This window comes from Sorghum bicolor, chromosome 1, assembly GCF_000003195.3.
Source record: "Sorghum bicolor cultivar BTx623 chromosome 1, Sorghum_bicolor_NCBIv3, whole genome shotgun sequence".
Taxonomy (NCBI): Eukaryota; Viridiplantae; Streptophyta; class Magnoliopsida; order Poales; family Poaceae; genus Sorghum; species Sorghum bicolor.
In genome coordinates this window covers 71,191,703-71,216,099 of record NC_012870.2, presented here as the reverse complement: position 1 = coordinate 71,216,099, position 24,397 = coordinate 71,191,703, and the positions used below count along the sequence as shown (strand labels likewise).

General features: G+C 43.3%; 3 protein-coding genes and 1 long non-coding RNA gene across 7 annotated transcripts; 1 reads left to right on the top strand and 3 right to left on the bottom strand.

Annotated features, from left to right (window-relative positions):
* LOC8054323 (chorismate synthase 2, chloroplastic) lies at positions 828–5,220 on the bottom strand. Its single transcript, XM_002465494.2, has 13 exons — positions 4,908–5,220; positions 4,213–4,363; positions 3,800–3,876; positions 3,642–3,700; positions 3,438–3,521; positions 3,200–3,292; positions 2,407–2,487; positions 2,182–2,313; positions 1,944–2,046; positions 1,674–1,768; positions 1,497–1,562; positions 1,266–1,350; positions 828–1,178 (listed from the first exon to the last, which is right to left on the bottom strand). The coding sequence occupies exons 1-13, from the start codon at positions 5,047–5,049 to the stop codon at positions 1,024–1,026; spliced, it is 1,323 nt and encodes a 440-aa protein (XP_002465539.1). The 5' UTR covers positions 5,050–5,220; the 3' UTR covers positions 828–1,023.
* Positions 7,119–9,329, top strand: LOC110433191. Of its 4 annotated transcripts, XR_002450618.1 has the most exons (6): positions 7,120–7,473; positions 7,546–7,712; positions 7,887–8,122; positions 8,204–8,441; positions 8,623–8,800; positions 8,931–9,329. It is a non-coding gene; the product is annotated as an uncharacterized LOC110433191 (long non-coding RNA). The 4 variants fall into 4 exon arrangements; XR_002450614.1 differs by having other exon boundaries at positions 7,119–7,473; positions 7,887–8,441; positions 8,628–8,800; XR_002450616.1 differs by having other exon boundaries at positions 7,564–7,712; positions 7,887–8,441.
* On the bottom strand, positions 14,620–16,922 carry LOC8054322 (zinc finger CCCH domain-containing protein 18). The gene is made up of 2 exons (XM_002465493.2): positions 16,775–16,922; positions 14,620–15,947 (listed from the first exon to the last, which is right to left on the bottom strand). The coding sequence occupies exon 2, from the start codon at positions 15,913–15,915 to the stop codon at positions 14,740–14,742; it is 1,176 nt and encodes a 391-aa protein (XP_002465538.1). The 5' UTR covers positions 15,916–15,947; positions 16,775–16,922; the 3' UTR covers positions 14,620–14,739.
* LOC8078837 (probable E3 ubiquitin-protein ligase LUL2) lies at positions 19,658–23,337 on the bottom strand. The gene is made up of 3 exons (XM_002465492.2): positions 22,432–23,337; positions 20,528–21,029; positions 19,658–20,239 (listed from the first exon to the last, which is right to left on the bottom strand). The coding sequence occupies exons 1-3, from the start codon at positions 22,959–22,961 to the stop codon at positions 20,063–20,065; spliced, it is 1,209 nt and encodes a 402-aa protein (XP_002465537.1). The 5' UTR covers positions 22,962–23,337; the 3' UTR covers positions 19,658–20,062.

The following is a 24,397-nucleotide window of genomic DNA, read 5'->3' as shown; positions in this document are numbered from 1 at the left end:
AATTAGTAAATAATACTTTCAGTCATGCATTTTCAGCCAAGCAAAAATGTTGATAATTTTCAATGCAACAGAGCAGATGGGATAAAAAAGGAGAGCAAATCGGTGCGAAACCACCCCACCACCGTTTTGAGACCTTACAAAGGTAAGGGGAACAGTTCCCCTTCGAATCTTTGAGCTAGAAACCTGTTTCCACCGATTCTTCCTAGAAAAATTTGCTTGTCTGAAAAAATCATAGTTTAATATACTATTCGCTAATTTATCGTGAGAGAAAAATACTGCTGAATGATTGACATATTTAGTACATAAGCTCCAATTCTTCCTTCCAAACACACCCTTAACCAATTCAACACGTTCTCATCAAACTGGAGCCACCAGTTCAGTCTATGTCAGGGTTAGTAGAAGCTTGCCACAATATACCCGCTACACCTTTTAGATATTCCACCAAAAGAATCACCGATAAGAGCTTAAACATTGTTACCCCGATTTTTGCTATTCCCATAAAATGTTCACAGCATGATGATTAAACTCAATTCTAGCACTTTAAAAAAACTTGGCCTCTCGTGGCTATACATATAAAAAACAAAATCAATTAAGTGTGGCGGGGGCGTTTTTTCATCAAAACTAAGCAGGGGTTGACGATGCAGCAAAACAGACTTATATGGTGGAAATCTCAAACTCCAAGCGACATACACGTGGTCTTAGCAAAATTCCTTAATAGGCTGTTCAAGTGCTCATCGTATGGAAGACACTATTATCTCTCCCAATTTTTTTAAAAAAAGAACTTTATTGCTCAAACGACATCATGCGTCCTCTCACCAAAAAAGAAATGGCTAAATATCTGTTATAATAAATGTCTAAACATCACAAAAACATTAATGCATTTCAGTCTCGATATATTCATTCACTTTATAATATCTAGATACAATGATCGAGGGTTTATGCTGGTTCAAAACTGCAAACTGCTTAGCAAAGCCCAGAATTTCGATACAAGGAAAACTAGAGGGCCATGCTCCACGACAGACATTATGATAGGTTTGGTTCCAGTTCAGATGCACTGCTAGCAGAGCCAATGGGCTCTTGTAGGGCAAGGTTCAGCGGAAACATCTCACACTGAGCAATATGCGCCATGAGCTGGTCCATAAGGACCAGCGCAGCCATGGATTCCACCATAGGAACAGCTACAGAAGTAACAGAATTAGAAAACATCAGATCATAGGGACCAAAAGTGATGATAAATGGTAGGAAATTTTTGGTGGAGCCATTACCTCGAGGGACAACACACGGGTCATGGCGCCCCCTTGCCAAAAGTTCCACATCCTCATGCTCCCTTGACACAGTATTTTGTTTCTTCTGGAAAAGTGAAATCAATATATCAGACAAATTAGTGGTTCCAACTGTATTCACAGCATTATGCTGTATTATCATTCAAAACGCATTATATGTGCTAACGTTTTAAGGAAGCAAAGAAAGGAAGTTTTGAACTGGGGATGCCTTACTCCGATAGTTGCTGTTGGCTTAAAAGCCACTTTGAAGTAAATAATTTCACCATTCGATATCCCTCCCTGCATGGACATATACAAGTTAAAAATAGTAAGTCAACAATTTCGTATGAACTACAACTATATATCACACAAAAATGTAGAAGTAGAGTAATAGGATTTTAGGATAAAAACCTGAACACCGCCTGAGCGATTAGTTCGTGTCCTCACATTTCCAGCCTCATCCATATAGAACTCATCATTATGCTCACTTCCAGTAAAGTCCGTACCTGGGCACAAGTTATTAGGGATTAGTCAAGCTGTAGAGTAGGCTGCATAGCCCGTCAACTATTTGCAAACAACGCCAACTAGTCCTGTGCAAAATGTAAATGATTCCTTTTGTACTCAAGGAAACAAAATGATTCCTCTTTCCTGGCACATAAATGAAATGAAATGATTCCTTACCAGCAAACCCACTGCCAATCTCAAACCCCTTGCTTGCAGGAAGAGAAAGCATTGCTTTTGCCAGTTCAGCTTCAAGTTTATCAAAAACAGGAGAGCCAAGACCCTACAAATTGTTGTTGCCCCAAACAACTCAGTTATCAGATTCAAAACAAATTTGAAATGGATGATCAACCTTAAAGGACATGATGCGATCAAAACTAAAGCAAAATAAAAATAACCATAGAGTTTCAACACTTACACGAGGAACATTTCTTGCAATGCATGTGACAACCCCACCAATTGAGTCTCCTCTAACTCGTACTTTATCAATGGCAGCAATCATCTTCTCTGCATATTCTGGATCAGGACATCTAACAATGTTGCTCTCTATCTGAAATTTACAAGAATAAGATAAAATTCAGCAAATACATGTGAAGACTATCCCTGTAATGCTTTGGAGGGGGAGGTGGTGAAAAGAAGATACCTGTTCCAAGGCTACAGTCTCATAATCAACTGCATCTTCTGGAAGTACGACTTGATGCACTTTAGAAACAAATGCCAAGATCTGCATGTAGATGATGTTCTTCCATCAGGATTATCTATAAAAGGGAGAGGGAGGGACTGCCTTTTTGCAGTGTAAATGAAAATGCAAAAGGATAGTTTATTACTCTAGGTGAATACTTGCATTGACTGAACTACACGTTTTTTTTCCCACACCGGTAAAACCGAATTTCATTACCGCAGCAACAAAATTACAGAGGTATTTCAAAACAAGTTCAGTCAGCCCAACTCAAAGAAAAAAAAACGAAAGAAAAACAGCACTGAGGCCTAGGATCACCAAGGGAACCTATCCAAAGCGCACGACCAAAACACCAGCAACAGCGTTGCTGCAACACAGCAAACCAAGTTTGAAAGCCCAGAACGGCTAACCACATGACTAGAAAACTACTACAGCACCCTCCAAAGAGACTAAGTGACGTCAACAACTTTGTGGATCAACCATCATATGACACCATCTGCTGTCCTGCAACCGTCTGCATGCTTTGTATAGGTCAAACAAAAACCAGGATTCAAGTCCAAGAAATCTGAGGAGCACTGTTTGACAAGGATCTAACAATGTTCGGTCTTATAGCTTTTACATATAAAAAAACTCCAAAAAACAAGCTTCCGTTTTCTTTAGCGTTGCATTTTTCTATGGCGAAGTAACCAGGCTAACTACAATGGTTAATCACAAGAGTATAATGGTTCAAGAAAAATGTTGCTAAGTAGGGCCACACCTCCACTCCTGATTTGAGCTTCAGAATTTTCTTTGCAAGAGCTCCTGCAGCCACCCTGCCAATGGTTTCTCTGGCCGATGACCTTCCGCCTCCCTACCATTCGTCAAGCACAAATATTTTGACTCAAATATTAAAGTCTGAGAGTCATTACTTACATAAGTTCCAGCACAAAATGTGTAAGAACTGGTTGTACAGTGTGATAGCTACTTGATACTTATATGTGCATAAAACAAGGTACCTGCACAGCTCTGACACCATACTTGAAGTCATAGGTTGCATCTGCATGGGATGGTCTGTACGCCTTAGCCATTTCACTGTAATCCTGTAGAAGCGAATATGTTTATGAAACAAAATATAGTACTGATACTCTCCCTTATAAATGTTCAGCTTCCATAGCTTCCATTCATAAAGAAAATATACATCCAGAAAATTAGATACTTACACCGCCTCTTTGATCTGTGTTCGGGACAAAGACGTGAATTGGTGTGCCAGTAGTCATCCCTGGAGAAAAAAATAACATAAGTATTATCATGCTACTGAGAAAAGCTAATGCATTCTTAGTTCTAGAATTTTTGTCCTCTATTCTGGTAGGTAGCATACCATCATGTGTCCCTGATAGAATTTTGCATGTATCAGTCTCCTTTCTTGGGGTTGTTATTCTACTTTGACCCGGACGTCTGCACAAATCAACCTTTGGCATCAGTGAACATTACAGAAATAGTTTAGCAATATATCGAGGAAATTCATCCTTCGGCATCAGTGAACACCAAAGAAATAATCTAGCAATGTATATAAGAATATATGCTACTACCGGTCCACCCTAATATGAGTTTGATGATGTCATTCCACATGTTACTACCATGTTAGTGGGCAGTGGGAGTGACATATCCCAAAAAATTCCATATGAGAACTGTATTCTGCTATATTTTAGCAAACATATATACTTCTGAAATAGTAACTCCAGTAGTAAACTAACTTAAAACTAATGATGTGGAAGAGAGTAAGAGACATACCTTCTATCGAGTTCTACTTGCATGTCTGCCTCAGAGAGAGGAATTCTGGGTGGGCAGCCACTGATAACACAACCAACACCCCCTCCATGGGATTCGCCATAGGTTGCAACCTGGAAGTAGTTCCCGAACACATTTCCCGATGCCTTCACCTCTGTTCTCAAAAGCACACATTTAAGAGTCGGCTCCTTTTCCATTCTTGTTCTAAGAAAATGCCAGTCATGTACTAGCAGATTAAGAAGCCATTTGCTAGAGTATAAGAATCGCGGCATGGAAATCAATGATGGAAATTGACAAAGATAACAAACTTTAGAAACAGTTGTGATACCCACTAGATCTAAAACACTTGCTGATTAATTGAATACACTGAACTAAGCCAACTAGCACCAGAACCTTGGAATCCTATATTCATTGGATCATTTCTAAACGAATCACAACAAAACATGTACATGCCGTCATCATAAGGCGGGTTATTCCCTCTCCAGACGGGAAGGTTTTCGGAACCCTTCTAACCACCCACGAGACGGACACGCTGCAATCCACCGAATTGCAATTAAGCAACCCAGGGTTCCCGCCCGGCAATCTCCAACCCAATTGCGCCACAGACGCGCCATGCTTATCCGCTCAACGCCGTTCATACGAAACAAACAAATTCCAGTAAGTAATATACGAGGTGAAAGGAGGGCATCCACGCGGACCTAGGCGAGCGGCGCGGCGGCGGCGGCCGACGGAGAAGCGGAGCGACGCGGGGGCGGACTCCGGGAGCGCGCCTATCCCGCGCGGGAGGAACCGCGTGGACGCCCTGGCGGCCACCGGCGGCTGCGACACGGGCGCGGCCATTGGAGATGAAGGTTTGGTTGGCGGGTTGGTGAGGGAGAAAGAACGGTGAAGTGGAGCCGTGGAGGGAGGTTGCAGGGAGTGGTTTAATACACGGCGCGGAGTCGCCACCTACCCCGGCGTCGTCGGGGCCTCCGGTCCGATCCACCCGCCCGGGCTGCAGCACCTACTACGAGCTATGGTTCCGCTCCGCCCGGGTTCTGACTTGGATGCTGACCGCCTGACCCCACCAGTCAGTGGGATCGGATCGGATCTGGTAACCACAACCAACCACGGACAGAAAACAAAAGTTGCTTACAGCATCTCCAACAATTATGTATTTGAAGTTATGTATTTTAGACAAATTGCAAACCCCCAAATGAAAATACAAGGCTAAAATCGGATGATCTCCAACAGTTATGCAAAATGCCAAGTCCATCATCTTTTTTTTCTCGGAAATTTTGTTTCGCGGCACTCCTTCCCGCGCGGCCAATCGATCCCGCGCCAAACAGCCCGCCGTCGTCTCCCGTTCACCAATTCCCGCTCCTTGGCTCCAGTACCGATCTCCATCAGGTCCGGTTCCCCATCAGTTTTCGGTCACCGCCATCAGTTCGTCGTCAAGGCAGGTCGCCGCCATCAGTCAAGCCGTTGCAGCTCACGAGCAGCAGAATTTCGTGAAGCCAACATGGGATCGAGGGTACCGGAAAATGGATCTAGCCGTACCTGGCCGGCGTTGATGAGAAAGGCGTCGTAGATTCGTCCTGTCGCGCGCTGCGTCGTCCTATTGTGCGCTGCTTCGTCCAAACGCGCGCGCGAAGCTGGCGAAGGAGGACGCGCGATGCTTCTCCTATCGCGCGAAGTGGTGGCGGCGCGAAGGGAAGAAAAAAGCCCGCGAGGTGGAACCGAGAATCCCGTGATCTCTATTTGGATAGCCGGACTCCTTTGGCATATATGCCAAGTTTCCCCCTCCAAATGCATAGCTATGTAAAATGCAAAGTCCAAATGCATAACGATTGCAGGGGTTTTTTTTGGAGTTTTATATATTTTGGTAAATGCCAAGTCCATTTGCATAATGGTTGGAGTTGCTCTTACGTCAGTCTCAATGCATAGTTTTATGGCACAGTTATCAAGACTATAAACTAGGTAACCGAGCCATAAGAGTTTCATGGGGATGAAACTCCTCTCTCATCTGATGAAACTCCTTCATTTAATGACCCTGCCAAGTCAGCAATTTTGCTTATGTAGCACCCTATTTAATGTGCATGACACTCTCATGAAACATGTATTGAGACTGGCCTTAAGGCCTTGTTTAGTTCACCCGAAAACCAAAAACTTTTCAAGATTCTCCGTCACATCAAATCTTGAAGCACATGCATGAAGCATTAGATATAGACGAAAATAAAAATTAATTGCACAATTTGCCTGTAAATCACGAGATGAATCTTTTGAGCCTAGTTAGTCCATGATTGGATAATATTTGTCAAATAAAAACGAAAATGCTACAGTGCCGAAATCCGAATTTTTTCGGAACTAAATAAGGTCTGGCCTTGTTCAGATCCAAAAACTTTTTGGATTTTGACACTGTAGCACTTTCGTTTTTATTTGACAAACATTATCTAATTATGAAGAAACTAGGCTTAAAAGATTCGTCTCATGATTTACAGGTAAACTGTGCAATTAGTTATCTTTTTTATCTATATTTAATGTTATGTGCCGCAAGATTCGATGTGATGGAGAATCTTGTAAAGTTTTAGGTTTTTGGATGTATCTAAACAAGGCCTAAGTTCACCTAAAAACAAAAAAAAATTCAAGATTTCCTGTCACATCGAATCTTGCGACACATACATGGAGCATTAAATATAGATAAAAATAAAAAACTAATTGCACAGTTTATCTATAAATCGCGAGATGAATCTTGAGCCTAGTTACTTCATAATTAGATAATGTTTATCAAATAAAAACAAAAGTGCTACAATACATCTACTAAAAAAATATTGGGAACTAAACGAGGCCCGAGTCTGAAAACAAAATTCCTTCCACGGGCTGACGCTCCACTCAAATTGGTTGAATTTATTTTATTTTCTCCTACAACAACTAAAAAGACTAAAGAGTGGACATATTTTGGTGCGACATTCTGCCTTCGTTCGTCCGTCTGCCCCTGCGATCCCACGCGCGGCCAGCGGCAATCACGCCCCCATCACCTGCGGCAATTGATCCCTCCGCCCCTGATCCTTCCCCCACGGCAATCACGGCCCCATCTCGCTTTCTGCTCGCAATCCTATCGAAAGCTCGCTCTCCAACCTCGCCTCCTGGTTCCTGCCCTGCACCTAGCAACCACCTCCGGTGCTTCGCATCTTGCACGGCAAGCCTTCGCCTTGGCGCGCTGCTGCTCGCGTGCCGGGCTTGCGCCGCCACTGCCATTTTCGTTGGCCCTTCCCTGCTGATGAGGTACGCCATCCCTTCTCTCGTCCTGCTGTGTGAAATTGAATCCGCAGAGGTGCGCTAAAGACTAGGCCTCAGGCCAAGGGCGTTGCACAGAGGAGAAGCCCACCAGTGCATGCCACATTGAGGAGCGGATCTCTGGCTGTGGAGGCAGGGAATCGCTCAAGGCTGGATCTGTGAAGGACGGGTAACTCGGCATCAGTGCACCGGCAGCCTCAACACCCTCGCCGTTGGCAAGGACAGCAGTACGTGTTCCTTTCGCCGACCCCTATCTATTGTTTGTGTTTGTTCTTCTTCATTTATTGGCAAGGATCGCCTCCGAGGTTCTCGTCCACGCCACCCTTTCACCTCCCTATGCTGGTTACATCGATGTCGGTGTCTCGATCTGACATGGTGGCGCTCCAATCCGGCGCGAGCAGGGCGGATTCGACGAGGATGAGGCCCTTCGATTCACCTATGATGGCCGTGCTCGGGCATGGGGTGGCGCTCTAATCCGACACGAGCAGCGCGGATTCAATGGGGACGGAGCCCTTCGATTCATCCGCGATGGCCCTACTTGGGCATGGTGCTGCGCCGACGGCGAGATCTAACAAAGCGGCGCAAATCCAGCCGGAGGCCAGGGAGCGACAGGAACCCAAGATCCACCCACCCAAGCGTAAGCAACTCATTGCCACCGTCGCCGCCTGTGCAGCCAGAGAGCGGTTCTATCTCCATGTCCCCACCTCTGCCTCCACAGGTGGGAAGCTGGACAAAGAAAACAACTCTAAGTCATGGGCGCGGCTCGTGCCTATGGAGACAGCCGGACAGCCAGACGAAGGAGGCTGTGGTGATTCAGCCACCTCACACACGCAGTGTGCCTTCCCTGTCGGCAGCAATGGTTTCGTGAACAACTACTACCTGGTGCCCTTCTCCGTACAGTCTTGCTTGCCAGTTTGCCACCCAAGACTACGTCCGCAGTAGGAAAATCCCTCATGGTAATTCCTACATGTTTCTTTAAATTCAGCTACTCATTCATCAGGCATAAATTAGTATATGAAAACTGAACTATGCAAAGATATATAGTTTGGCAATCCTCAACAAAATTGGAACAAATAGACATATTATCCAGCTTTCGAGAACATAATTCAGTGAAAGGACTATGCCTTACCTTTCCAGTACAGAATTCGGAGAAAGAATTATGCCTTGAAGAAAAGGGAAAAGAAATAAAAAAAATGTTGACTCAAATAGAAGCAAGAAGATATATATGGGTCGGTACGCGCCTGTCTTGTTGTCAGAGACGCTGAGAAGGGGACACAAAATGTAGCAGCAATATGTTCTGCATGCTCCGAGTAATGTATGTTTCAACCCGTGGCCACTGTTTTTTACATTTCAGTATGTTTTTCCACCATTTGTTAGAAAACTAACAATATCATACAAAATCTAACAATTTAAGAAAGTTGATTGTGTATTCTCATTTTGTACAGATTTCTGCTCTGAATAAAGGCAAAGACAAGCACCAATATCACATTCAACCTACATTCATGTTTGTAAAAAAAAGTTTTAATATGAGCTGGAGCATGTACTACTCCTTATCATCTTCTACTGCTTCTGCCATACTTGTTTCCCAGGCAATTGTTGCAATGAAGGCGATAGAGATCACCACTTCGTTGAGGGGCTCTAAAGTATCAGTTTTCTACCAATTCATGTTTTGAGGAATAAAATATTAGATACTTTTAGAAATGCTCTTCGTTGTTGCACCGAGAGTATAACTTACTGAAAGTACTAAGGTACAGTCAGTCATATTTCTCTTTTTTAACATAATCTGAATGTTATATACAAGACCGTAGCTAAGTATATATACAGGAGTCCTGAGCTGCCCTTCACATGCTTCTGTGTGACGAATTGCCTATTGGTAATCTGCTAAACTTTGCTTGCAGTTCTAAAAAAACTCATATTAGCTATTTTTTATGTTCCTAAATCTCACTATCTAGAATCAGCAATAACCTTCCACGAGAAGAAAGTGTGAAGTGTTTACATCATCTAGGATCATGTGTTTCTAAATCTCACTATCTAGAATCAGCAATAGGTGTGTCCAAATGAGGTTAGCCTGCAGCTCAACATCAAATACTATAATTATAGGGATGATTCAAGTATAGTACAAATATAAAAATACTATAATTATAGGGATGATTCAAGTATAGTACAAATATATTATATTACAGTAAACGAAAAAGAAGAAATTTCAAAATTTCTACAAACTTACAAACATCAAAGCAAACTCATAAGTTATAACTATATATATTACAATAAAAAGGAGCAAATTTCAGTTTCTACAAACTCACAAAGATCATCCCTTTATTTTTATTTCTCTTTATATATATTACAATAAAAAAGGAGAGTAAACTTGATGTAAGTTGGAACTAGAAGATTTTATTGTTATTTCTCCTTTTTCTCAAAAAAAATATAGACACATGCGTGACGCAAGTGCATGTCCACTATTTACATATAATTGAAACTGTGTATGAAGATGCGACGGAACTCATTTGTAGATTTATTGGCACACGAGAGAAATGGATATTACATGTTAATATAAAACATTATCTTAGTTGCATCACAAAAAGTCTATACAGTAGAGTTTGTGTGCCTATGACACTGCTCTTTGTGACTCTGTTAATTTCACAAACTTTGCGTTTTGGATTAAATGTCACTTTATCGTTAGTATTTAATTTCACAATATTATTATCTTATCATGTGATACGTGTGTTTTTATACAAAAGTTTACTTGTCCCGTAGCAACGCACGGTCATACTACCTAGTAATTTATATAACAGTAGACCAGTAGACATAGCGATAGCGATTAGTGGCCTCACTGCATCGAGGATGGTGTGAGGCGCTTACCACACGCAATCCTATATAAAAGGTTTGTCACGTCCCTTCTAAAAATTTTTCATCCATCCCATCAAATCTTTAGACACATACATGGAACATTAAATGTAGATAAAAAAATAAACTAATTACACAGTTTAGTTGAGAATCGCGAGACGAATCTTTTAAGTCTACTTACTCCATGATTAGCCTTAAGTGCTACAGTAACCCATATATGCTAATGACAGATTAATTATGCTTAATAAATTTGTCTTGCAGTTTCGTGACGAGCTATGTAATTTGTTTTTTTATTAGTTTCTAAAAACCTCTCCCGACATCCTTCCGACACATTCGATGTGACACAAAAAAATTTCATCAACAATTTAAACAGGCCTAATTTGACCGATGAAACACGTAAAGAAACGTGACGCCAGCAGCAGATTGGGACACGCCACTGCAGAAGTACATAGCGATTTGCCCCCTTTTTTTTTTGAAATGGCGACGTTCTTCCATCACCACCAGCCTCGTTGTTGCAACTGAGTATTTGGAATTTATTTCACTCTAACTTCCTCACGTAGTGACGCCAAATTAAATCACACACCACTAAAGGCTAGCAAGTCCGAGGTTGAATGAACCTCAATCGCAACAAGAACACAACAAATCGACGAAACCAACCAAGAGGTTGTAGGTCGATTTTGAACCCGTTCTACATGTAGTAGACTTCCAAACACCTCCAGAAAAAGACCCGTTGAGGAGAACATATAGAGGTTGTCCTAGAATCAGCAAGGCCACAAAAAAAACAACTTCAAATCTTGTCGAGAGACGTGGCGAACAACGAAATAGAGAGAAAGTAGGGCAAAAAAGGTATGTGTTTTTTGTTTTGTTTTTACGATATTGTAAGTTGGATTCTCAATCGGCCATGATCTGCTCGTGTATTTATATAGAGGGGTAGTTTTATCCTGAAAGAAAATAAGTTCAAAACACGTTCTCCAAGTTTCCCACGTCCAAAATAAATCCAAAACTGATTTAGAAACCAACTCGGTTCTTAATATGTGTGTACATCTTTATAGAAGAGAAAGGATTGAGTGTGTGTATATTCACTAAGCCTACTCTCTTATCCTCACTCAAAGGGTTGTATAGTTCATATAAGAGCACCTCCAATGGTTTGGCAATTTTGGTTTGGCATTTGTTGTTGTTTGCCAACTCCCAATTGCAAATGCAAAGGAAAAAATATGGCCATCCTCAATGGTTTGGCATTTTGGACTTGGCAATACCTAGTGGAGATCGCTCGGCTGCGTGGATGCAATGGCCGCTCGCGTGTTTCTGTCCAGACGCGCGCGATCTTCAGGGAGGGATGTAGCAGACTCGATCTGCGTATTTCAATCGCGTTCAGGGAGGGACGACGTAGCAGACTCGATCTGCGTCTTTGAGTCGCGGCAAACCAATGGCGGCGCGGACTCTATTTGGCGCGAGGACTCCCTACGACGAAGAAAACAACGCCAAAGAGACCAGGCCGCGCACGGAATTGACGCAGGAAAACCGGCCGCAAGTGTTTGCCAAATCAAAAGCCAACTCCCAAATATGCCAAGGGGAGCCTCTCAAATGTCAAGTTTACTAAAATGGCAAACTCGTTTGCAAAACCGTTGAAGGAGTGATTTTTACCTTTTTGCCAAATAACACAAATGACAAACTAGAATGACAAAACGTTAGAGTTCGATCAAAACATCAAATATGACTAGCCTATAAAATAGTAAAATAAAATTGTGTGTTGAGAGAGACTACTTCACTTAATAGTCAAATATGTAAAGTTAACGAGACAATCTTAGAAAATGGGATACGATACCGGCCTTTGCACTCTGGCACTCGCCTATAGTGCTTTGTGCAAGCAAATTTCGTGTCCCTGCACTGGACGTCTGAAAGAAGTTGTCCAATCCATCGCACTGGACGTGCAGCTAGACCTCGTTTAAATTAATCATTGACCTGCTCAGACTAAACGGAGCTCGAGGGAACTGAGAAAGCGTGGAAACGAGGACCAATCCAATGACACGATCCAGTGCCTGGATTTCTTCATGGAAGCCCGACGATACACACGTCGGAACTCGGAACTTCTGCCTAGGGCCTCGGCCACGCAGTTCTCTGGGCCAGTGGGCATCATCACTGCGTCTGACTCTGGCCTGCAAAAGGGAATCCACGGCCTAGGCCTTGTTTAGGCTTTGTTTAGTTTGTAAAAATTTTTGTTTTTAAGGTACCGTAGCATTTCGTTTTTATTTGACAAACATTGTCCAATCACGGAGTAACTAGGCTCAAAAGATTCATCTCACAAATTACAGGTAAACTGTGCAGTTAGTTTTTATTTTCGTCTATATTTAATGCTCTATGTATGCGACCAAAGATTCGATATGACGGGGAATCTTGAAATTTTTTGCGAACTAAACAAGACCTTAGTGAAAAGTTTTCGGTACTGTAGCACTTTCGTTTGTTTGTGACAAATATTATTCAATCATGTACTAACTAGATCAAAAGATTCGTCTCGTGATTTACAGCTAAACTGTGTAACTAGTTTTTGTTTTCGTCTATATTTAGTGTTTCATGCATGTGCCATAAGATTCGATGTGACGGGGAATCTTGAAAACTTTTTGGTTTTCAGGGTGAACTAAACAAGGCCCTGGCCCTAGGCCTTGGGCCTTGTTTAGTTCCGAAAACTGAAAAGTTTTCGGAACTGTAGCACTTTTGTTTGTTTGTGGTAAATATTGTCCAATCATATACCAACTAAGATCAAAAGATTTGTCTCGCGATTTTATAGTCAAACTGTGTGATTGGTTTTTATTTTCGTCTATATTTAATGCTTTATGCATGTGCCGCAAGATTCGATGTGACAAGGAATTTTGAAAACTTTTTGGATTTCGGGGTGAACTAAACAAGGCCTTGATTTGCAGTCCACCATTTTCATGTTAGACTGACTTCAGCAAGGCAATTCAAACATAAAATAGGTGATTTATAGTGTTTTTGCACATCAAAAGCATCCTTCAATAAAAAACCCAAACACCAGACATATTTTGCCTCGAGACGCAAATAAGTGTCCTCGAGGCATGGTGACGCGAATCACTGGCCTCCGAGTGGTGGGCCCATGGTGACGCAGGGCCCTCGATGGGTGGCCGCTCGGCGAGGCAAGCCTATGGTAGGGAGTCGGACGTGGTGACGAGCGCCGCAGCAAGGCACCGCTGGTGCTTCTAGGCGAGGAGCGGGGCGTGGCTAGCCCGCGGACGACGTTGCCACCGTAGGAGGAGGGAGACAACGCGGCAGAGGCAAGCCCTCGGCGGAGAGGGAGGCAAGCGGTAGGATTTGGGGCAGGCCCAACAGGGAGAGAGGCAGTCAGGGGATTTGAAGTGGGGTTAGCGGTGAGGGAGGCGGACGACAGGATCTGAGGCGAGCTCCGTCGAAGAAGGCGAAATTTGGGTGGGGACCTTTTCATTGTAAGTAACCTATATTAGAGGATGGGTATCGTGTTTTGGTCGTTGTTGTTGGAGACCGTCTTAGCTAGCATAGACAGCAAATGAGTGCGCACGGCATGGCGCAGCCAGCACTTCCACTTTTAGTGCAAAAAAAACTGCTTGCCGAAGCTAACGGTAGCAGAGAGCGCTGCTATTTACAAGGGTCCCGGGCGCCTTGGGAAGGACACGCAGCTGCGCAGTGGGCACAAAACGAACTACTTTTTTCCCTTGTACTAAAGAATAAGTTTAAGGACTAGCAATGAAATTTACTCTTTTATTTTACTATATAATATACAATTTGTTGTCTACATAAGGATGTACAATGGTAAGTATCATCAACTTATAGAAAATAGACACAATTTAACTTAACATTTTGAATCGCTTTATACAAATGTGCATATGAAATTTTAAATGTACATATACTTTTGGGTTATCAATTAAAGAGCATAATCGCTTTGTACAAGTGTGCATTGGGTTATCAATTAAAGAGAAGAACATAGCAACTGAAACTTCTCCATGACATTCCATACAAAATTATAGAATTTTTATTTTATAGGATATACAGGGAACCCTCCTAGGTCTGACATGTACAGTATTAGCTTTTAGCAATTAGAACTAGTATTGACATGACAAAATTATATAGCATATTTTTTAAAAGATATAAGAAAATTGCAAGTATGAATATTCCTACATAATCCAAATGTTCTCTCCATAAGCACCAGAATTTAATTTAACTCTACATAATTAAACAACAACAAATAGACAAATCCACATCAAATGCAACGACGATTCAGAAAAAATGAAATAGGATATCGAGTACAGCGAACCAAGGAAGTCATCATATAAACACTCAGCTCCTCATGATCACATATATATTCATGACAGGATGTACTCAATATAGAGATGGACACAATAGATCCAAAGACAAGGTTGAGCACTATTCCTTGAATGACAATACAGTTTCGAAGGCCCCCACCAAGGCCTTCACCCGGCTCTTCCTCTCCTCCAGAAGTTTGCTTTTGGTTTCCTCAATCACGTCGTTGCCCCTTGGATCATCCTTCCTCCACACCTGAGCCACTTCAGTCCTCGGCACTACCTTATCTGCACTTCGGTCAGCCTCCTCCTTCTTTTTTGAGAGATCAGCCTCCTCCTTCTCAACAATCCCACATTCATATATAGTCTTGACGCCACCATTGATATCTTGCCCTCCATTATGGATCCCATTAGTTCCGGCATCTACTTTCCCTTCAGAGAAATGCCTCTTGGATTCCTCATCATCTTTGAATACTTGTTCTGGTTGATTGGAAGATGGCTCATGCTGATCAGGTACGGTCATCTCCATGGATTTCAAATCAACTGGATCAGTGAGCTCCTTGTGCAAGTGCTCTTCTGTGGATAGGGTGGTGTTTATGCACTTTGTTCCCTTAATTTGCATCGATGGGTCCTTATGTTTCTCCTTCCTGGTTGCAGATGCCCCCATTGCCTTCTGAGAGCTAGTAGTAGCACCAGTAACAGTATCCAATCTCTTTCTTGCGGCTACACCAGGTGAGTGTGTGGTAGACAATGGCTGAACTTTGTCTCCTCGAGAAGCACCTGGCAACAAGACCTTCTGGTTGCTAGGTTTAGGTGATGCTGCTGCCTTGCAACTATCAGCAGTAGGCCTTGGAGATGGCTTACTCCTCAGCGAGGTGGTTGGAGTTGGAGGTGCCTTAGTTGCTGTCTTGGTCATGTCCTTAAAAGAGTTGCTCGGTGGCACAGCAAGCACCGGAGGCCGTTGCGAGGTGGTGCTGACCTTGTCGGATTTCGCCCTCGCTAGTGTAGGTGAGGCTGCACCTGGGAATGGTTGGGCCTTGGTGCCATGGATGGATGAGCCCATGGTCCGCGATGAGATGGACCGACCAGCGCTGGACAATGATGGACGCTGCACATCCTTGGAGCTAGAGGCAGTCACAGATGACGATGATGAGCTGAATTTGCGGTCGGGGGAGCTTGGGACAGACCGCGCCCGCCTAGCACCGTATCCATACCCAGAGGACTCACTGCTGGATGGCCTGAGGTTGGGTGACATCCTGCCTCTGCTAGGATTTGGGGGATCCTTCTTGGATGTCGCCATTGTTTCACAATCGCGCTTGGCTTAGATCAGCTCTACGAGAAACAACACAACACAAATCAGCTAGCTGGGCCCAAAGCTTCCAATTACATAAATAGAATCAAGACTTGAAAACACATAGGCAGATCTTGCCCCCAGTTGAGTGAAAAGGGGATGCAATAAAGACATGGTGCCATCAAAGTTGGTGGCTCCAGCAAAAAGAGGAAGGAAACAAATAGATCCGAAAAAGAACCATATCATACGAATTTGGAAGTTAAGGTCTTGTTTAGTTCGCAAAAATTTTCAAGATTTCCCATCACATCGAATCTTTGGTCGCATGCATGGAGCATTAAATATAGACAAAAATAAAAAGTAATTGCACAGTTCACCTGTAATTTATGAGATAAATCTTTTGAGCCTAGTTACTCCGTGATTGGACAATGTTTGTCAAATTAAAACGAAAATGCTACAGTAACCAAAAACCAAAATTTTTACGAACTAAACAAGGCCGGCGCAGTCTCCAACCCAATTCAAAAACCCCCTGGTTCTCCCTTTGTTTTAGGTTGTCCCTACCAACATTTTAACAATTATTCCCACAAACAAAATACCAACGTAGAGAGTAGAGCAATGGTAGCAACTACAGACATGAACTTTTCTAATTTTTTTAGAGTTTTAGAGCCGAGATGGCCCTAGTCGACCACAAGAACCACAAAACAGTGTGTGCCCCCATCTAATCGATCAACTTGTGGATTGTGGCATCATCTGTTGCGAGGCGCGGCAACGAACAACAAAGAGAGCCGAATCGGCAGCATCCAATGATGGTAGCCAATGAAGCGGGTGCCAAGAAGGGAGAAGCGTCAAGGCGAGGGAACACGGGACATACCTGGAAGGCTGGCGGTGCATGGGGCGATCTGTGGAGGGGAGCCGGAGGTGGCTAATCCGGGCCACACACGGGGCTGGCAGGGAGGGGGAGGGGGAGGGGAAGAGGAAAGTCTGCATGGCTGGGCTACATTATATGCGGCGATTTGGACGGAAGTTGTGCGGTGTTGGTCTTGTGGGTGGGGAGGGCCAAAGCGGGGCGAGGATGGAGGGGCAGCGCAGGATGGCATGAGCGACATGGCCCTGCATTGCGCGCTCTGTCTTCTATAACTAGATGATTCCTGGTGTGTTGGTGCAGAGATCTCATAGAGCCACGTAGGAGCAGAAAAGTGGTTATTATGCACAACTTAAGAGTCTTCTAAGATTTCTTGTCTCTGTTAATTGCTATTCAGTGAAAAAATAGAACTTGTCCAAATTACCAAATGAGAGTATTTGGATTGCAATTGTTGGTTGTAACAAATACATATAATATTGGTCACTCTACATGTACTTTAAATGGTTTTGCCGTACGTAAGTGGTTTGCCCGTGTAGTTTGTGGGACATGCATGTGTGGCTCCCAACTTCATGCTTGTGCTGAAAAATAGGATGATTAGAAAGTTAAACTTGTACTCTACCTGTAAGAAACGGGACATAAGATCAGTGGTGGAGCTAGAATTAAAATGAAGGGAGGCGGGGGATTGTGAACATATATGAACAGAAAAGGCAAACATCACTGTAGAGTAACATACGTAAATGCTTATCTCCGGGTAATAAAGGTGGACTAGTGCCACAATCAGGAGGGCAACGACCAGCTTTCCGTGGGATGAGAGTGCGGCCAGAAGCCAGCAAGCATGTGACCTCAACTCGTGCACCGTTGATGACTAATGCATGCACTCTACTATGCACACAGACTACAAAAAGCAAGGCTATGCACTGGTAGAGCAGGAGGCCAACCGCCTAGGTTCGTCGCCAGGTAGCTCCGCCAAAAGGATTGTTCTAACAATTTTCAAAGTCAATACATCTTTTTCATATCATACAAACAGATCTTGTTCGCTTGAGTTTATCTGCCAAATTTCTCTCACAACAATTTAGCGAATAATACTTTTAACCATGATTTTTCAGACAAACGAATAAACTCAAGTCTTAAAAGGAAGATGATATCGCCAATCTATTTGAGCAGAAGACATTGCACAGAAGAATTCAATGGAGCACATTCGTAAGATGTGCTCCACTACTAGCTAATACATATTGAAGCAAATGGAAGCTACATGTGCTCATTAGTGTTGGAATCTATTCCACGTCTGAGGCCTAAGGGAGCCTCCACGTGAGGGGGAGTGTTGGAATATAAGTGAATTGTCCACCTCTCCCCATCAGCTTAAGTTTTTGGGTTGAATTGGTCGGTGCATGCAACTCAATAATTAGTATAACAAAATAAATCGAGGTGGACTATGAGTGTAAAGGTAAAAAGAAGTAGAAAACACATTTGTTTATCTAATGTAAATAAGAAAATTAAGATATGAGAGCTTACGTACCAATGTGAAGTTGGAGAATTACGAAGCTGGCCATCGCCGGCAGAATAAGGGGTTATTGGGTTGGCAGGGAATATATCCCAGAACCATTCCAACCAGAAATGCAATGTTAATTTAAACTATATTTTGATCACCTGGAATGGTTCCTCGTGGAATTAAGGTGAAACGAACAAGCCTAAATACCCGTTCAGTTAAACGTTCTTGGCCTGAAACGATCCGAAATAATTCTAGCCCAATACAATTTATCGAATGGTTTCAAGCTCAGAATAGTTCTAGGCCATTCCGGGCTGCAAACGAACGGGCCTAAGGTGGCCCTGCATATTGGGCAAGTGGTCTTGCCTTGGCGTAGTCCCTCCCCTATCCACCCTCTACGGAACGCGTGGCCGCAGCTCAGACATGACGAAGCGCTCCATCACTGCGCCCATTCTCCGCCCAAGCATATCACGTGCCACGACAGATCGCCGCCACCAGGCAGCGGGAGGTACGTGACGTCGGGCACGCTGTCCAGGAGCCGTTCGGCGGCGCGAAGGCCGGCGCTGCGGCTGCGCCAGTGACGGAATCAGAGATAATGTTCTCATGCCAAGGTGGATATAAGAGACGAAGAGAGAACATATATATGGCCTATTTCATATATGATGTCGTCGGTTCTTTGGAAGCCGCGATGGAAGGTATGTGCGCGGGGAACCAGCAAGGGACGGACAAACGAACTGGCCAGGAGATGATGACTGAACCACAACAGTGATTTATGGGACATTAAGATACGTTTTTTCAGTTATGATGATGCCGTTACATGTCGTATTGGGCTTTGGTGGATTGGCACGACAAGGCCCAATTCTTATACAGCGCGCGTGCGCCGAGACCTTCTAACGCACACTTTTCTTTTCTTTTTTTACCGTCACTAATCGCGAGTAGTACGTGTTTATTTTCTATTTTGGATATCTATTTTATATTTTGGGTCTATTTTCTTTCTTTTTATGGAGGGTGGGCGCGGGAGGGGTGGAAAGTACAAGCTCCCAACATCTACAACGACGTCCAGTAGTCTTCCAGCATGATTCAACGGCGTTCTGTAGTCCCCCAGCCAGTAGTCTCCCAGCATGATTCAACGGCGTTCTGTAGTCCCCCAGCATGATTTGGAGCATCTTTGGAGACGGAGACAAACGATTTGGTGCAATCGAGCCAAGTTATTATCAACAAAAGGACTTCTTGAATCCAAACGGGCCGTCATGTAGTCCCCCAGCATGGACGTTACTAATATATCCACCGTCTATCCAAACGGCACAAGATTGCGCGTAGCTGAAAGGACTCGACAGTTAGGCACTTAGGCCACACAAATCTCTCACCACCAGGCGAGCTATTGAACTTGTTTTGACTCGCACACAAGTAAAATACTCATCGACTTTTCAGGGCATCACAGAGAAGGTATGGAATCAAGGTGAAATACAGTCATTTTTGTACAAATTCAAGAGACCACCTTCTCTTGCCCTTTTTCCCCTGGAGGCATGAGGAAACCTCCTCGCTACACTTCTTCAGGTAGCCACGGCACACGCATGCATGGTGCATATATATGGTACACACTCTCCTTGGCATCTTGGTCTCCCGACCTCCAGATAGTCAGGTACAGCAGAGGTCGGCAAAGCCATGCGATGCCAGAAGCTTACATAGGCTAAAGGTAAAGTACCGGTTACATTCCCCGTTGCTCAGATGAGAGAACAAACCTTTAGGGAAAGGCCTGAAGGGCCGCAAACTAGAGCCATATAATGTCTCAGAACTGACTTTGATCACAGCTACACCTCTTCCTGCTGCGGAGCCGGGGCTGGGAGCGGTGGCGATTGGGGCGTCTGCTGCTGCTCTTCAGATTTGTTGTTCACTTTGATCTCGAGGAGACGCTCAACAGGCTGCCTGCAGATGGGGCACCGAGTGGTTTGGTACCTCAGGACCTTGGCACACTCACTGCACATGCACTGCAGTAAAGACAGGAATAAAATGTCAGGCTTTAGCACATATGCTAATGCAACATTAAATCAGTTCTGAGAAAATGGAAGTTGCTTAGACATCAGTATGGTACTACCCGCTTTTCTGGACCAATATTAGATCATACAGTTGGGAATCTGGGAAGCATGTATTATCAAAAGATAACTCTGTGTTTAATCTGGAATGCAGTCAAATAATGAAACTTATACCATGTTCAATAATAGACTGCTAGTTTCTTAAAAAAGTGCAGTCCTTGAATAGATTGCTAACAGACTTACCATATGCCTACATGGGAGGACAGTAGTATCCCTTGGCTCTGAGAGGCAAATAACACATTCTTTCCCTGGATCATTTGCATCAGCATCACCTTCCATGGAGTTCCCTATGCCATATATTTCTTGCAGTTCATACCTAGTTCCATTGACCCAAAGGATCTGGCAAACAACTCTTACTTGATAATCCCCATTTTCTTTCTTTTCAAACACCGCCTGGGTGATCTGTGAGTTAGGAGTTTTCATCTTTTGGTCATCCCCTTCTGATGGGTGATCAGCAGACAATGCTGTTTCAGCTTTAACTACAAGTGGATATACATCCATGTCCCCCTGCTTTAATAAATCTGATTCTTCAAACACTGAAAAGTCAATTCCTGTTCCTGAAGGTTGCCTGAATTTTTGACCAAGACCCTCTTTGAAGCTAACAGTAACGGGCTTAATTAGGTCTTCTTTCATTGCTGCTAGATTGCAGTTGAGCTCTTCCTTTGCAAAGAAGTAAACAGTCATGCTGTTCAAGGAAGCAAACAAAAAAAATGGTCACCTTACATGACAGCAAGAATAGAACTGTTTTTGTTATTAATAATAAGAAATTCAAGCTGCAAGGTTTGTCTGATGCTATAAAGATAGGTGAATATCCTATATAGTAAATAGTTGTGCAGCTTTTAGCACAAAGCACTACAACCAAAAACTAAGTAGAAGTATACTATGTTTGAACAAAGGGTAAGTTAGTTGAGTAGGGAGTTGTGATCAAATTATGAAAACTATGATTCAAGAAATATTTCAATCAATATAAATGCACAGATTCTTCTGCCATTAAAAAATTAGGACCCCATTACACTGTAAGCTTTAGGATAAATTAAAACATCTAACTGGCAAGAACAACAACAGCAATAAGTACCAACTTCTAACAAACAACTGACTCGTTGCAAAAATGGTTGCGGTCAACATATTGCAAAATTGTTTTTAGGAAAAATGATTAGAAATAATACTACAGCAAGGCTAATAGCTTTATAATGTCGTTGACACTATAGTAACTAATAATGCTGCCCTCCAACCTGAGGCTGTTGAAAGCTTAAGTATTTAGTACATGCCTGGCAATGAAGGAAATATTTAAATGCAGCACCAATCAAGTTCAGAATCAATGAACAGGAAATGATACACGAGAAGAAAAGTGGTAGACATTAGGGCATACAGAATCTCTAGTGTTAACTGCTGACAATTCATTTGACGGCAGCGCATCTAGTGTAAACTAGACGATTGACATCAAATTTTCATTTTTATAAATAACGATAAAAGTGTGTTATCTCTCCAATCAAGTTTCAAGGCACGATCACCCTACAGGTCTACAGCGAAGAATTTATGCAGAAGGTCGTAGCTAGGGCTAGCATACTGCAGAGTCCTTTGCAAGGGCTAGCGCTAATCTACTAACAAGGATAAATAGATACTCGGATTGGGAAAAGAGGAGAAACTAAACATTAAGGCAATACTGTGATAGGTTAATGCATAATGGACAACTTATTGACTTATTGTTGGCTTGTATGCTTCCATAAAGAACAGGTCTCTAGGAGGGGACAGGGTTTGTATAGTTCTATCAAATTTCTTTTATTAGTACAAATTGAATTTTCAGTCAACAAATAAACGAAGGTCAATGATAACTAAGAAAGGTCCCCAACCTCAAGGACTGAAAGCATCACCATCACAAGAGGCTGATTCCTCAGAACATCAACATCAATACACGAAGTAAAACAATATACATCAATACAGAAAACAAAACAATATAGATTGCAGCAATTTCATACATGACCTAGCAAAGTAGATAACAGGGAAGGAGATTCACATGCATACATGAAATACAAATTAAAATACAACACATGTTTAATGTTAAGTGGGCTGAATAAGTGAATAATCACCTGCCGGCGACGGTGGCATCAAAGGTGAAGGCGACGAGGAAGTGGCCAGGGCACTCTTCATCAGGCTCGATCCGAAGCGTTTCCTTCTTAAGGTTGACGTCGTTGCGGATAGTGACAGCCTTCTGGTGCTCAACGTAGGGCGTCGGCATAGGCAGATGCGGTCCGTAGGAGGGATACCGCCCAGCCCAGCCGGGGTAGTGGTGGGGGTGGGCGGGGGGCGGGGGCGGGAACTCGCCGGGGGCGGCGGTGGGTGGCCTGTGGTGGTGGTCGTACGGCGCCGGAAGGGGCACCGGCACGGATGGCGGCGGCGGCGGGTAGTAGTTCCCGTACTGCGGGTAGTACTGCGGCGGGTTGGGGTTAGGGTACTGGGGCGGATACGGCGTGGCGGCCGCGAACACGTAGCGGTTGGGCGCAGTCTCCTGCGGCTGGGGAGGCGGCGGCGCCTGGTGGTGGTGGCCATGGCCGTGGCTGGAGCTCCGACGGCGGTGACCAGCGGCGGCGCCTCCACCGTTGCTACCCGCGTTACCCATCCTCTTGCACAGATCGATGCGGATAGCTCGGAAAAGGCCTCAGGATTGGATCTTGAGGCCTGGGCGCATCGGAATTGCAAACTGCCTCTTCTGCTCTTGAGAAAGCTCGCACAAATAAGCCAAAAAGAAATCGGTGGGGGGAAAAAAGGCTCGCGAAGAACTCCGACTCCGAGGAACGCAAGCTCAAAGGGGGGAGGGGGGATGGAATTGGATCCTCGCGCAAGCCTAGATCGATGCACAAACCTGTGAAATGGTTCGGGCGATTCGATCGGGGTTGCGAGGGGAGGAAAGGGAGAGGAGACGATAAGGGAAGTGCTCACGCTTCTTGCTTTTCCGCGTGTATTTTGGGCGTTATAATGGAGGGTTGCGCGGAAAGCACCAGCACTGTCCTCCGTTGCTTTTCCGGTGGTTAAGGTTTGGCACACGCAAAGAAAATATAATTACCATGAGGTCCTCATCATTTTCTCCACATGCATCTTGTTTTTTACATGCATCCGTGACTTACGGCAAAAAAAATTCTATCGACCGCGTGTGTGTGATCTTGTATACTCCGACTGAAGCGCGACTTAAGACAGATATGGATTTTTTTTTCTCTCTCTGAAGTGTAGGATAAACATCTAAGAACCACGTGTGCAAACATTGTAACCAAGGCACTGACTTACGCAAAATGGAGTTTCTTAAGGCAAGCTTCTATGGGTGTGTTTTTTACAACTAGATCTTGCTTTGCATATCGCGGAGTTCTTATATGACTAACAAATTTTTAATAACTATTTGTTAATGTTGCTATGACACCGCATGTCATCTGAGTTTTGCCTTTTAGGATTACAATAACATAATCTTAATGCTAGCCGCATCTAAGTTTCATCCAATTAGTTTTTTTAAAAAAAATCATCCAGTTTCTAACCATGCAGAGGCATAACACCATGAAGTGTACTGTATTGATTGGTTTATCTAATGATTGACATTGTTCGTTGGAGAGATTAGCATTTATCACATTCACATGGCTCTGAATCACTAGAGAGGTTTGAATATAACCTGTTGACATCAAACTTTTATAGCATCGCGAGCTATGTTTGCTTGATTATGTTTCTCATGGTGAAACATGTTGCCTATGATAGAATATCTAACTTGTATGGATGCTCATATTTTCATTTATGGTAACTTTGACAATCTTTTATGATATGTGCACACTTTTGCGTTGTGTTTCATTAATTAAAAGAAAAAGGATGAAAGATTAAAAAAATATTTTCAAGGTGTATGCTAACTAAATTCCATATATTTCTAGAGTGAAACTTCCACGTTCCCAAATAGGATGAATGGAAACTTTACTGCAATAAATAATATCTGCAATTGAATAAAATGCCTTAAACTTGTGCTTACTATAAACCTTCATACAAGTTTTGATGATATAGTCAAAATTGGAGGTGCTACATGCA

What these genes read in the sequence shown, in the direction of transcription:
- LOC8054323 (XM_002465494.2), bottom strand. Translation starts at nt 5,049, where the DNA reads ATGGCCGCGCCCGTGTCGCAGCCGCCGGTGGCCGCCAGGGCGTCCACG. An exon ending in AGCTCAAATCAGGAGTGGAG is followed by an intron (nt 2,488 to 3,199) that starts GTGTGGCCCTAC and finishes ATCTACATGCAG; the next exon opens with ATCTTGGCATTTGTTTCTAA. An exon ending in CCCGTGTGTTGTCCCTCGAG is followed by an intron (nt 1,179 to 1,265) that starts GTAATGGCTCCA and finishes TTACTTCTGTAG; the next exon opens with CTGTTCCTATGGTGGAATCC.
- LOC8054322 (XM_002465493.2), bottom strand. Translation starts at nt 15,915, where the DNA reads ATGGCGACATCCAAGAAGGATCCCCCAAATCCTAGCAGAGGCAGGATG.
- LOC8078837 (XM_002465492.2), bottom strand. Translation starts at nt 22,961, where the DNA reads ATGGGTAACGCGGGTAGCAACGGTGGAGGCGCCGCCGCTGGTCACCGC. An exon ending in GATGCCACCGTCGCCGGCAG is followed by an intron (nt 21,030 to 22,431) that starts GTGATTATTCAC and finishes TTCCTTGAACAG; the next exon opens with CATGACTGTTTACTTCTTTG. An exon ending in TCCTCCCATGTAGGCATATG is followed by an intron (nt 20,240 to 20,527) that starts GTAAGTCTGTTA and finishes TCTTTACTGCAG; the next exon opens with TGCATGTGCAGTGAGTGTGC.